General features: G+C 53.9%; 1 protein-coding gene across 6 annotated transcripts in view; it reads right to left on the bottom strand.

Annotated features, from left to right (window-relative positions):
• The window catches only part of ZAN (zonadhesin), a 38422-nt gene that overhangs the window by 15001 nt on the left and 9548 nt on the right, over window positions 1-13873 (bottom strand). For 5 of the 6 annotated variants that reach the window (XM_078439833.2, XM_078439828.2, XM_078439829.2 and 2 more), the window contains 16 exons: window positions 11573-13792; window positions 10553-10737; window positions 8004-8145; window positions 7718-7837; window positions 7115-7239; window positions 6621-6766; window positions 5036-5179; window positions 4553-4660; window positions 4297-4466; window positions 3472-3674; window positions 2599-2740; window positions 2037-2284; window positions 1625-1805; window positions 1259-1370; window positions 813-907; window positions 320-496 (listed from right to left, as the gene is read on the bottom strand). In XM_078439833.2, the coding sequence (XP_078295959.2) occupies window positions 320-496; window positions 813-907; window positions 1259-1370; window positions 1625-1805; window positions 2037-2284; window positions 2599-2740; window positions 3472-3674; window positions 4297-4466; window positions 4553-4660; window positions 5036-5179; window positions 6621-6766; window positions 7115-7239; window positions 7718-7837; window positions 8004-8145; window positions 10553-10737; window positions 11573-13792 (4518 nt within the window). The remainder of the gene's footprint in view (window positions 1-319; window positions 497-812; window positions 908-1258; window positions 1371-1624; window positions 1806-2036; window positions 2285-2598; window positions 2741-3471; window positions 3675-4296; window positions 4467-4552; window positions 4661-5035; window positions 5180-6620; window positions 6767-7114; window positions 7240-7717; window positions 7838-8003; window positions 8146-10552; window positions 10738-11572; window positions 13793-13873) is intronic. The other variant, XM_078439831.2, reaches the window with a different exon arrangement.

The raw sequence follows: 13873 nt of genomic DNA, 5'->3' as shown, positions 1-13873 counted from the left end.
GTTCCCTGAAAAGAGAGGAAGGAAGAAAGGGAACAGAGCTGGCCCAGGTCAGAGGGGAAGGAGGCAGTAACCAAATGAGGGTAAACCGTCTTGGTGAAGAGAGAGTCAGATGGAGGAGGCTCCCAGAGTGGGGAGACAAGTTGAGGGTGGGGGTTGGGTTCGGAGAGACTGGAAGGCTGGGACAGGATGGGGGTTCCACATGGGGCTGAGGGGTGGGCTGTGACAGAAGAGCAGAGGAGCAGACTTTAAGGACAGGAAGAGAGACAGGGGTTCTGGCAGCCTCCTCCGGGCTTCGGGAGCAGGTGGTCGGGTCACTTACGGCAGAAGGTGCCATTCCGCCAGGAAGGGGCCCGGCCGGCATGCGCGCACAGGGATGCATAGGCCTGCAGGGAGCGGCACAGGGTCAGGGTGTCCCCCTTGGTCCCACACTGGCCATACACACAGCTGGCGAAGCTGGACTGGGGAGGCACCACCCCGTGGCACTGAGAGAAGGGTCCTGGAAGATGAAACGATGTAGGTGTGAGGGCAGAGAGTCAGCTTGGAAGGGGAAAGAACCACGCGGCTGCCCTGGAGTGCATTCAACATCCATTTCAATCAAAACCCGTCATTATTGAGAAAGTACTGTCTGAGGTGCAAAGAAAAAAGGTCCATCAGAGCTCCCGAGGTGAACACTGCCTCTGCCTTACCTTCCGCTTGCCTTCCCTCCGACTTTCTATTTCCTGTCTCATCCTTCCTCTCTGCCTGACCAGTCCCCCTCCTCTGTCTCTGGCCAGGGGAGGAGAGCGCTGCGGCCACCAAGGGATGTGGCTTACCCTGAGGGTCCATTAAGACATCACAGTTCTTTTCCCAGCTGTTTGCCCCTCTGTTCTCCTGGCATCTGGAGGGCTTCGGACTCTTAGCAAAGCAGCTGAACAAGGAGAGGGGAAGGGACAGGAATTTAGGATTGGAGGAAGCTTCCCCAAAACTGAAGCGACAGTGGTGAGGGAAAATGGGAGGGGAATAAGAAGAGAACAAAGTGGTCCCTCAAGCAACAAGGTCAGAAGATGCAACAGGAAGGAAAGCGTTTGGCACTCAGGATGGGATTCCCAAGGGGGCTCTCCAAAGAGACGGATGAGTAAGTGCAGAAGGCAAGCGGGGCGGCGGGGGACAACAACCTTGGGTCAGTTCATCTCCGGAGAGATCAGGGACGCACAGAGGACCCCCCAGGCTGCCCGCTGAGGCTGCTCCCCAGCTCTGGCTCCCCGCATTCCCAGCTCACCCTGTTTCAGAGTAATCAGGGAACTTCCAGGCGACGCCCAGGCCATCCGAGCTGGCCACAGGCCTTTTGTCCAGGAGCAGATTGTCATCCAGGCTATTGTTGTTGTAGTTGCCTGGAGGAGGGTCCAGTTAGAGCCATAGACCCTCTCCCAGGACCACCACCTTCCTCTTAGAAGAGACAGCTTGCTCTTCACTCAACAGACCACGGTTCATCTTTCTTTCTCTTTCCCTTTGGCCTTTTAACACCTACTCGCACACACAAGCAGACAGGCCCTCAGGACACCTACTGAAATCTGTGGATGAGCCGGTCTGGGACAAACTCTGGCCCATTGTCCCTACTTTGCCCGCAGATGCCCAGGGAACTCACCACACAGCCCGCAGAGCCGGCCAGCATAGGAGGAGGGCACTGTCACTTCGGCCAGATGCTTCCCATCGTAGCGAATTTGAAGCCCAAAGTCCGTGTAGAGGAGGATAAAGGAACCGCTAGGCCTTATGCTCACCCGGCCTTGCGCAGGCCACACAGGCAGGGCCACTCGGCGACCATTCAGCTACAGAGGCAGGGAGGACGCAGTAGGGAGAAGCCCTTGGGACAAGGACAACGGGCCCAGGACGAGGCGGCAGACAGCGATGGCGATGTGTCTGCGGAATTGGGGGCTGGATCTGCTGTGGGCTTCCCCCAGGGGCTCTAGAAGCCAGACAGGTGGGCCTGTGGGCAAGGAGGGTGCAGAGAAGAGATGCTGGTGGTGCAGGGGCCAGGGGAGGCGGGCGGAGGCACGCACCATGACCTTGTGGCCTTTGATGAGCGAGATTCTCAGGTTGAAGATGTGCAGGTGAACGGATCTGACATAAGAGGCCTCCAAGTTCCCACTGCGAAACTCATTGGTGGCGCTCACGATGAAGTAGTTCTCTAGGGACCTAGACTGGCAAGGCCTGGTCAGGATGTAGCTGCAGGTGCCCATGAAGTGGTGCAAGGCTCCGTCGAACGTCAGGTAGTGGGGGTCCCCTGAGACGGTGCAGGTGGCGGCCCCTGGGGTGAAGGAGATGGAATTCAGAGGTGCCCTGACCCTGAGCTGCTCTCTGGGCGAGTCCACATTGGAATGGGACCCTTGGCTCATCCCTGGCTCATCCGTGTGGTTGGCTCGGCCTAGAGAAGTCAAGCATAGGGACTGCCCCAACCTCACCGGGTCCACGCAGAGGCTGCTCAGGCTCGGGCCAACTGCCTTCCAGTCCCCCGTTAGACTCCGGCTCTCTGGGGTGACTGTTTTAGGGCAGAGCCATGCCCTCGCCCAAGGTCACGCGGGCAGCTCCCCCCCCCCCCTCACCTTCCACCGGTCTGCTCACCTAGGGCATGGCAGCCATAGATGCCATCCTGCTGACGACAGACCTCCTGGGCCTGACACCTCCACCGCGTGCAGCGAATTTTATTGTTGCTCTCGCAGGTACAGAGCTGTCTGCAGCCTGGCTTGAACCACCGCTCCCCTACCTGGGGGATGGAAAGAAGAAAGGAAAGAGGTCATTCCCAGGTCTGTTACTCAGATCAGTGGGTTGCTCCCTGGGACCATTCCTGTCATCCCGAAGCTCCAGGCTTCGCTGCAAGCCTGGCATTGGCTCACTTACTCAGCCATTCACTTCTTTGTTCCTTCACTTTTTCAACAGATATCTGTTTGTGCTAGGTGTTAGGGATTCAGGAATGAACTGGGTGGACGATGTTCCTGCCCTAACAGCTCACGATGGGGGGGGTAGGGAGGGGGGGCAGTAAACAAGTAAATTAATGGATCAACTGTTCCAGCAGGATATGCACCTAAAGAAGACAATCAGGGGGCCCAATGAGAGTTTCCTGCCATCAACACGGACAATAAGCACGGGCTCAGGAAGTTTAGAGGAATGTCTTCTGACTTTGCTTATCAGGAAGGCTTCAAGGAGGCAGCATTTGAACAGAGCCTCAGAGGAGGTGAAGGATTCCAACAGACACAGGTGGTGGGGTGCGGGCAGAGCAGAGATAGAGGGACTACAGAGAAAGTAAAATTGAGGGGAGAGCAAGGCACAGACAGGGTATTCAGTAGGCCGACCCAGAGCTGGGCAGAGGGCTGTGATGGACGCCAGTGTCGTTCTCAGGGACAGGGCAAGGGAAAGGCAAAGGAGGAAGAGAGAAACACCAGAGATGAGGGTCTGGCTTCAAATGTGCACATGGGGGTGGGGGGCCCAGAGGCTCACCTTGAAGTAGCCCAGTGTGGGCTCGAGGCACCCACACTGGGAGTGGGGGACACACTGGAGACCGCTGAGGACGAAGCCCGGGTTGCACTCACAGCCCTCCACACACCGGTTCTGGCAGGCCATGCCAGAGAACCCAGAATGGCAGGTGGCGGGGCACACCCTGGCACACAGCGTGTACGTGCTGTTGGGCGGGCAGGTCATTGCTGGAGGAGGGAGAGGCAGAGGTGAGAAGGGCACAGGGCAGGGCAGGGAAAAGGGAACGAAGGTGGGTTCAAAGCCCAGCGTTCAGAGGGCCCACAGCTAGAGGCTTCTGCCCAATCCTGAGAAGCAGAGGGTGACCCGGAGAAGGGTGACCAAGGAGCTCGGCTTCCACTCTGGGCCCAGAAAGTGGCCTGCTGGGAGCTACTAAGAGGCAGGTCTGGGGGAGCAGAAAGATCTGGGGGAGCAGACAGATCCAAACGTCTCAGCACTGCTGCTGTGTAGACATGCACTTGTCTACAGGGCAGAAGAAAAAGCCCATGAGGGCTCGATCAAGGGCACCGCCACCTAAGCAGGCTCCCCAGAGGCCGTGAGGACACCGAGGCCGTGCAAATACACCTGCAAGCATTGCCCCGCATAGCCTCAGGCGGCCGGGGGCGCTTTCTGAGTCTGCAAGGGACTGTGATTTTTCTCCATGGCTATTTCTGCCTGCAGATTTCCCTGTGCACGTGTGGAATCAGAGGGGTTCAGCCAGGGGTCCCCCACGCCTGTGCCAACACTCAGATGCCCACCCTCTGCTCGCATCCGTGGGTGAAGGAAGGGGCCCTGCTGCGGGGCACAACTCACGGCAGAATTGGGGTCCCCTCCAAGGCTTCACGGCATAGCCAGCATCCTGGCAGATCTCAGTCAAGGCTGCCATATGGGCACACAGCACTGGCTGCAGCCCCTGGAATTTACACATGTCAAACGTGCAGCTCTTGAAGAACGAGGAGGCCTTGAGGTGAGGCAGACATGCCCTAAGGAGAGAGGCTGGGTCAGAGGAATGAGCCAGGTGCTCAGTGACCACCCTGCCTCCCGTGGCCCTAATCGGCTCCCTTCATACTCAAAGGCTCCGCGGGTGTCCAAGAGCCGTCCACAGAACTGTAGTCCCGACAGACTGTTCTGCAAGCCTGACTTGCACGAGGGAGGAACTGTCGGGTTCTTCTGGCACCTGGAAGAGACACCCCCCACAACAGGCCCTGAAGGCTCGTCTCCACCCCGCCCCTACCCCAGCAGTCTCGCGGCTCTCGGCGGCCCCTAGTGGACAGCTGCTGAACCCCAAGCCCGGGAGGAGGTGGGAAAACCTGGAACCGAGCAAACCGGAACAGAGGCTGCTTGGCATCCCCTGAGGACGACTGACAGCGTGGGGGCAAGCGCGGTGGTGAGGTGTTCGTGAACTTGGCCGGATCGGGAGCAGGGAGAAGAATGACAGAAGTGGCGGGGGCGGGGGGGTTGCAGGCGGGAGAGGAGAAGGAAGAAAAGGGGTGATGTCGGTCAGGGTGCACGGTTCTCAGAAGGGCAGAGGCAGGGGTGGCCACGTCCTCACTCCTTGTCCTCGTCCTCTGCCGTCTGCCAGCTGTTGCCCAGCTCCTCATCGTCCAGCGCTGGGCTGCCGTCGGGCTTCTGGTTGTCATTGCTACCGTCCCCGTCATAGTTGCCACAGAAGCCACAGAGTTTGCTAGAGTAGGTGCTGGGGGTGGGAGGAGAGGAGGAGGCGTCAATGGAGAGAAGGGGCTCCAGTCCCTGGAGGGACCACGCAGAGGGAAGGGCAGAGCTGTGGGCCTCGGGCAGGACACATCGGAGGACTAACAGACGCACGTTGCAAACAAGAGCCTGTGCCAGGCACCCTGCGCACAAGGACCTCACAGACCTTCCCCCCCAGCCATCCTCACTACTCCACTCATGCCCCATCTTCTTGCTGGCCCTACAAATGTGGGAACCAAAGGCAAAAAGAAATGTAGATAAAATTACACTTCCTTACAACCTACAGCCCTTTGACAAATTCTTTTTTTTATGTTTATTTATTTTTGAGAGAGAGAGAGAAAGCAGGAGTGCACGCAAGCAAGCGGGGGGAGAGGCAGAGAGAGGGGGACAGAGGATCCGAAGCAGGCTCTGTGCTGATAGCAGAGAGTCCAACGTGGGGCTCAAACCCATGAACCGTGAGATCATGACCGGAGCTGAAGTTGGACACTTAACCGACTGAGCCACCCAGGTGCCCCAACAAATACTTGAGACAGGCAGAGTAAGATGTTCCTCCAGGAACTCCATCTGTCTTAATATTAATACTCTGTTAGAGGGAAGGACAACCGTAGCTTGGCAACAGCTAGACCTCTGGGATCCTGTGAGTCTCCTTTGGAAGCTTCTGCTTATCTTTACTTCCCCAATTCCCAAGTCTATAATCAGGCACCCCTCAATCCCAGTGCAGCTCTCTCTGCCCATGGGTCCTTTCCCTGTGCTTTAATAAAACTACTTTTTGGGTTGCCTGGGTGGCTCAGCCGGTTAAGTGTCTGACTTTGCTCAGGTCATGATCTCTCGGTTCATGAGTTCAAGCCCCGCATCGGGCTCTGGGCTGACAGCTCAGAGCCTGGAGACTGCTTCACATTCTGTGTCTCCTTCTCTGTCTCTGCCCCTCCCTGCTCGTGCTCTCTCTCTCTCTCTCAAAAATAAATAAACATTTAAAAAATGTTTTTAAAAAATTCTTTTTCATTGTCGACTCCAAACCCCAGCATTTCAAACCACACCACTACAATATTCCCACATTCCCGGTTTTCCATGCATTTGCCGTTTGCTATCTGCAAAGACATTCTTTCCCTTGTTTGTCCGTCCTGGGAACCACCCTTTCTTGAGACTGGAGTCAAGTGACCACTCTTCAGGAAGCTCCCAAGACCCATTAGCCACTCGTTCTAGGACATTCCCAAAGCATCATGTGTATATCCTGCTATTATCATTCTGCCCAGAAACCAATTTCTCCTGTCTCCTCATCCAAAGGGAGGCGGGAACTAGATGCTTCCCACCCAAAGATTGAAAATGAGTGCCTGGATGGGAGGGGGAGGAGGAGGGCAAGGTCCTGGGAGGGGGAGGGGACAGAGCAGGTCGGGGGAGTGGCAGCGGCACCGAAGGGCACCCCTCACCTGGGCACACTTATATACAGCTGCTGGTTGCCATCCCATCTCACCCGCAAACCAAACGCCGTCTGCAGCTCCACAAACCGCCCACTTGAAGCCAGGAAGATTCCTTTAGAAGGTACTGCTGGGAGAGAGACTTGCTTCCCCCCAACCTGGAAGGCGGGGCAAGGGAGGAGACCAGGAGACAGACGGAAAGTCAAGGAGAACCCCCACCCCCACCCCCACCCCAGGAGACAGACAGAAAGTCAAGGAGAACGCCCCACCCAGAGACAGATGGAAAGTCAAGGAGAACCACCCCCCGCCGCCCCACAGATTCCCACATCCACGCTGGAAGGCACGGCAGCATCCACGGCAATCCTCAGTAGCACACAGAATGCTCTGGAACCCGTCCCTGAGAGGTCTGGAGGTGGCAGGAGCTGGCTGGAACACCGCGGCCCACAGGACAGGCTACAGCCAAGGTCTGGAAGCATTGGCAGGACTGAACAGAAAACCAGACTCACCAGCGTGCGCCTGTCCCTGAGCAGGGTGATGGTGATCTCATGCAGGGTCACGTAGACTTTGCTCAGGCAGGACATGCCTTCCTGTCCTCGATCTTCATTCTTTGCCGCTACCCTGAAGAATGGCTCTGGGTGGGGAGAGGGGTGAAGAGCACCCAGGGGCCCATTCAACAAGCATGTCTGAGCGTCCACTGAGGGTGGCGCCCACACCTGGCACTGCGGGGCTAAAGGACCACAAAGAGTGGGGCGTGACTGTCTGCCTTCTTCCAGAATAGCCTGTACTGTGCTGAGACTCTGTGCCCCCTCAGTGGGCCAGGGCACCCTCTGGGGCAGGGCATTCGTAATAGCTCTCTCGTCCCTTCATTGCCATTATTCCAGGTAGGCCTTCAGTAAAAGCTGGCCAGGGAGACAACTCCTAAAGAGGCATTCTCTTAAAGGGCATCCTGAGTAAGTCCTGCTTCTGGGGTGGACGTGTCCACTCTTACGTCACCCAAGACATTGTTCCCATCTTGCTCCTCCCATCGGCTCCCCAGCCCTTTCCTGCCGCCCGCTGTTCCCAGCTGTTCTGAACTTGGACCCCTGGCCCAGGCATCTCCAGGGCCATACCTGTCGAGTTGCCACAAGGTTGGGCCAAGACGTAGGTGCATTTGCCCATGAAGTTGAAGTGTCTTCCATCAAAGGTGAGATAGTGCGGGTCTCCGTAGACGGTGCAGGTGGCGGTGCCTGCTGGGGAGGAGGAGGGTGGGGGGCACAGGCAGCGGGCTGCTGCCACTGCTCCAAGCAGCACCTCACCCACCCGGTGGCGTGCCCCGGCTCCTCTGGTCAAGGGACCCTGGTGTCATACCCACTCTGACCAGCTGGCTGGCGGGGTAGCGTGCAGGGAAGGGCTCACCATAGGGCTGGCATCCGTAGTGGCCGTTCTTCAGCTGGCACACTGTGTGAGTCCCACACTGAGAGATCTGGCACTCCATCCGACTGCCAGGCCTGCAGCGGCAACGTTCTGTGCAGTTCGAGCTGAACCACTCTGCCCCAGGCTGGGAGCAGGGGGTCCGGAGTTAGACACTATAGCTCTGGGGACCCTTCCCCCTTCACCACCACACCTGCAGACCTCACTTGGCGCATAATCTTCCTCTTCCCACGGCCCTGCCAGATAGCCCTGCTCACCACAGGACATTTGCACGTGCTTCCCTCTTGTCCTGGAATGCTCTTCCCCCTCCTTTCTAAATCATTTTTATGTAACCAGCTCAAGGGTCACTACTTTCTCAGGAAGACTTCTCAGACTCCCTGACGAGGTCACCCTCACCGCTTTGGGTACCCTTCCTTCCCAGGACTTACCACAACTGTACTTTCGTATTAATTCCTGTGATTGTTTGATTGCAAGCACTCTGTGAGGGACCATGGCTCTTTACTCACTATCAGAGCCGCAACACATCGCACAGTGCTTGGCAGGAGCTCTCATCCAAGAAACCTTTGCTGTTGGGGCGCCTGGATGACTCAGTCAGTTAAGCTTCCGACTCCTAGTTTCGGCTCAGGTCATGACCTTATGGTTTGTGAGTCCAAGCCCCGTATTGGTCTCTTTGCTGACAGTGGGGAGCCTGCTTGAGATTCTCTCTCCTTCTCTCTCTGCCCCTGCCCCCCCCCCCACACACAATAAATAAACAATAAAGAAAAAGAAACCTATGCTGTGCCATAGTGAACCAAGATCCAATGTATCCCGCGGAATCTAAGAGCATTAGGAGAGCAAGGACCATGCCCTGTTTGGGATGGCCCCAATTCCAGGAGGGTGGAAAGGACTCAAGAAATGTTCCTTGAATGCATAAATGAATGTATAAGAAATGCATACACGACTCCAGGGGCAGGCAAGAAATGCTTAATGCTAATGGTTGTGATAGATCTTTCTGAGGCTGAAACTAATCCTAACACTGACACAGGGACACCCAGGAGACTAGTTAAAGGGAGGAAGGGGAGAAAGTGGTCCTCAAAGAGGCAGATAGGAACTCAGATGATCCATGGGGAAGAACACCTGAAGCTGAGACAAGCCACTGGGCACTAGTGAAGAGCTTAATGCACTTTTTTTTTTTTAAGTAGGGTCCACGCCCAACATGGGCTTGAACTCACAACCCTGGGATCAAGAGTCACACACTCTACCAGCTGGGCCAGCCAGATGCCCCTGGCTTAATGCACTCATAATAGGTTGTGTATGATATTTACCATAATTAGCTAATAATAGTAACATTTATTAAGTACTTGGCCTGTGTTCAGACCTAATTTCAGCTTCACAACAGCCTTATGAGGTAGGTAGAAATTATTGTGTACACATTTCGTAGACACAGACACAAATCTGAAGAGATAAAGACACTTGCCCAAGGTCACCCAGCAAGTGAATGCTGGAGCCCAGATTTAAAAAAAAAAAAATCTTTTTTTTAAAATGTTTATGTACTTTTGAGAGAGACAGAGACAGAATGCAGGCTCTGAGCTGTCAGCACAGAGCCAGACGCAGGGCTCAAACCCAAGAACCGTGAGATCATGACCTGAACCAAAGTCAGACGCTTAACTGACTGAGCCATGCAGGTGCCCCTGCTGGAGCCCAGATTTAAAGGCTCTGTCCAATACAGTGGCTACCAGCCACATGTGGCCATCGAGCTCTTGAAACGTGGCTGGCTCAAATTGAGCTATGCCGTAAGTATAACATACACACTGGATTTTGAAGAATTAGTATGGAGGGGGGAAGGAATATAAATGATCTCATTAATAATTATTAGTTACATGTTGAAATGAGAATATTTGAGATTGAGTACATTACTGGAATTAATTTAACCTGTTTCTTTTTACTTTTTAAAAATGTGGCTATTAGGAAATGTGAAATAAAGCATGAGGCTTGTGTGCTATTTCTTCTGGACAGCGCTGGCTCAGAGCCTGCGCTCACGTGGAACCTTCCCAGGGGGGCCACCAATTAGGGGAGACAAAACAGTAACTCCTCTGTTTTGACAGGATATGCAAGCTCCTTTGGAAGAAGATTCTGGAATGCTGTGTTCTGCCTTGAACACTCCTGAAGTTCTACTCAGCATCTGGGCTCCCTGTACATGCAGGGACCCCCCCCCCCCCCCCGGCTTTCCTCAGGATGGAGATGGGGGCCTTGGACCACCAGGTTGGCCCAGTATCTCATGCGTGGGGCCACAGGATTATGGAATGTTCTGCACAGTCTAGCCTAGCTGAGCCAAAGTGAGTACTCAGCACCTATTTATTGTAGGAACAGAGATGACCATCAAAAGCCATATTTGGAATGAATGACTCCAATATTGCATAACCTCTGCTTGTGAGCTGGCCCCTTGGGACTATCCCATGGGGACAGTCATCTCGTCTTGGGAGCAGATGGAGCCAGAACCCAGGTGTTCCACTCACAATCTCCCTCGGGGGCTCTGGGCACCCCAGCGGCCTTACCTTATAGTAATTGTTGTTGTAGAAGCAATTGCAGGACGAGGCATTGATGCAGAGGGATCCCCGAAACAAGAAGCCAGAATTGCAGACACAGCCAGGTTTGCAGGGGGGCCCACAGTTGGGCTTGGGTCTCTCACAGGATGCTGGGCAGGTGCAGTGCTCATAGTGGGCATTTGGGGGACACCTCGCTGAGAGGAAAACAGCCTGCATCAAGCCTTCACTCTACCGCTTTTTTCAGGGAGACTTCCTGTTCTCCTATACCCCCACACTCAAGTTCTCTACAAAGCAAGTCCATAATTTAGCCATAAAGAGGAGCGAAGATCCCTCATATGGATGGACTTGAATTTCTACAACATGGAAGAACCTTGAAAACATGATGTGGAGGGAAAGAAGCCAGTCCAAAAGACCACATAGTACATCATGCTCCATGTATGCAATGTCTAAAAGAGGTAAATCCACAGAGACAGGAAGTTGATTAGTGGTTGCCAGGGCTTGGGGCATGGTGGGGGTTTGGGGAGAATGTGGAGTGACTGCTAACGGGTTTCTTTTTGGGGTGATAAAAACGTTCCAGAATTAGAAACTGATGTTTGCACAACGTTGTAAATATACGAAAACCACTGAATTGCAAACTTTAAAAGGATGCGTCTTATACTATATGAATTATATCTCTATAAAGAGGAAGGCGTGTGGCATGCGACTGGCCCAGTCAGTGGAGCATGCAACTCTTGATCTCAGGGTTGTGAGTTAGAGCCCCACGTTGGGTGTAGAGATTACTTAAAAATAGAATCTTAAAAAAAAAAAAAGATGCTGTAAGTTCGGGACTTGACTCCCAACAACCTCCACCCCACCCATGCTCTGCTTCCCTCTTGGTCGGGGTGGTCCTCATTTTTTCAAAAGTTAACATGTCGCATTCATCTCTCTTCTAAGACTGCAGTTTTCTATTAGAAGCATCCATTTACCTAATTCTCTCTCCTACTCATGATCTCTTACTTTCTGCTGTCGGTTCGATGCTGTGTCACATACCTGGAGTGCGTCCAGGGGTTGTAGCGGTCGTGGAGGTACTTGGAGCGGTAGAAGGCATCACCAAGACTGTTGGCCCAATGGGTACAAGTGTTGGGCTGGGCTGGGGTATTGTAGGAACTGTGTGCCATTCAGTGGCAAAAGTAGATATTTTTGTGGGGATGGTGGGGTTTTTTGTAGGGACAGTGGGTTTTTCAGTAGGGATGGTGGTTTTTTCTGTGGGGATGGTAGGCCTTCCAGTAGGGACGGTGGTCTTTTCAGTGAGGACAGTGGATTTTTCTGTGGGGATGGTGGTCTTTTCAGTAGGGGTGGTAGGCCTTTCAGTGGGGACAGGGGGTTTTTCTGTGGGAACTGTAGACCTTTCAGTGGGGATGGTGGGTTTCTCTGTGGGAAGGGTAGGTTTTTCTGTGGGGATGGTGGTCTTTTCAGTAGGGGTGGTAGGTTTTTCTGTGGGGATGGTAGGCCTTTCAGTAAGGACGGTGGGTTTTTCTGTGGGAAGGGTAGGTTTTTCTGTGGGGATGGTGGTCTTTTCAGTAGGGGTGGTGGGTTTTTCTGTGGGGATGGTAGGCCTTTCAGTAAGGACGGTGGGTTTTTCTGTGGGAAGGGTAGGTTTTTCTGTGGGGATGGTGGGCCTTTCAATGGAGACAGTGGGTTTTTCTGTAGGAACTGTGGGCCTTTCAGTGGGGACGGTGGGTTTTTCTTTAGGAAGGGTAGGTTTTTCTGTGGGGATGGTGGTCTTTTCAGTAGGGGTGGTGGGTTTCTCTGTGGGAAGGGTAGGTTTTTCTGTGGGGATGGTGGGCCTTTCAGTGGGGACGGTGGGTTTTTCTGTGGGGATGGTAGGCCTTTCAGTAGGGACAGGGGGGTTTTCTGTGGGAAGGGTAGGTTTTTCTGTGGGGATGGTGGGCCTTTCAGTGGGGACGGTGGGTTTTTCTTTAGGAACGGTAGGTTTTTCTGTGGGGATGGTGGTCTTTTCAGTAGGGGTGGTAGGTTTCTCTGTGGGAAGGGTAGGTTCTTCTGTGGGGATGGTGGTCTTTTCAGTAGGGGTGGTGGGTTTTTCTGTGGGGATGGTAGGGCTTTCAGTAAGGACGGTGGGTTTTTCTGTGGGAAGGGTAGGTTTTTCTGTGTGGATGGTGGGTTTTTCTGTGGGAAGGGTAGATTTTTCTGTGGGGATGGTGGGCCTTTCAGTGGGGACGGTGGGTTTTTCTTTAGGAACGGTAGGTTTTTCTGTGGGGATGGTGGTCTTTTCAGTAGGGGTGGTGGGTTTTTCTGTGGGGATGGTAGGCCTTTCAGTAAGGACAGTGGGCTTTTCCGTGGGAAGGGTAGGTTTTTCTGTGTGAATGGTGGGTTTTTCTGTGGGAAGGGTAGGTTTTTCTGTGTGGATGGTGGAACTTTCAGTGGGGACAGTGGGTTTTTCTGTGGGCACTGTGGGCCTTTCAGTGGGGACGGTGGGTTTTTCTTTAGGAAGGGTAGATTTTTCTGTGGGGATGGTGGTCTTTTCAGTAGGGGTGGTGGGTTTCTCTGTGGGAAGGGTAGGTTTTTCTGTGGGGATGGTGGGCCTTTCAGTAAGGACGGTGGGTTTTTCTGTGGGAAGGGTAGATTTTTCTGTGGGGATGGTGGGCCTTTCAGTGGGCATAGTGGGTTTTTCTATGGGGACAGTGGACCTTTCAGTGTGGATGGTGGTCCTTTCAGTGTGGACAGTAGGTCTTTCTGTGTGGACAATGGGCTCTTCTGTGGAGATACTGGGCTTTTCAGGGGGTATAGTGGACTTTTTAGTGGGGATGGTAGGCTTTCCAGTGGGGATGGTAGGTTTTCCAGTGGAGATGGTGGGCTCTTTGGGAAGGACAGTGGTCTCTTCAGAGGGCACAATGGTCTCTTCAGAGGGGACAGTGGGTTTTTTAGTGGGAATAGTGGGCTTTTCTGTTGGGACTATGGGCTTTACTGTGGTGACAGTGGGTTTTTCTGTGAGGGCCATAGGTTTTATTTGGGGTGTCATAGGTTTTTCTGTGGGGGTCATGGGTTTTCCTGTGAGGGCCATGGGTTTTTCTGTGAGGACAGTGGATATTTCACTGGGGACAGTGGGTTTTTCTGTGGTGGCCATAGGTTTTTCTTTGGGGACTGTAGGTTTTTCTGTGGGAGTCCTAGGTTTTTCTGTGGAGACAAGGGTTTCAGAAGGGCCAGTGGGGGGAACTGGAGATTTGGAAGGAAGCACTGTTGGCATAGTTCCTGCAAAGAAAAAACAAACAAACAAACAAACAAACAAACAAACAAACCCTGGAGTTTAGTCGAAACCAGACCACCACCCTC

This window comes from Panthera onca, chromosome E3 (assembly GCF_046562875.1).
Source record: "Panthera onca isolate mPanOnc1 chromosome E3, mPanOnc1 haplotype 2, whole genome shotgun sequence".
In the NCBI taxonomy this organism is placed as follows: domain Eukaryota; kingdom Metazoa; phylum Chordata; class Mammalia; order Carnivora; family Felidae; genus Panthera; species Panthera onca.
The sequence above is the reverse complement of the archived record's forward strand: the minus strand, read 5'-3'. Positions and strand labels throughout refer to the sequence as shown.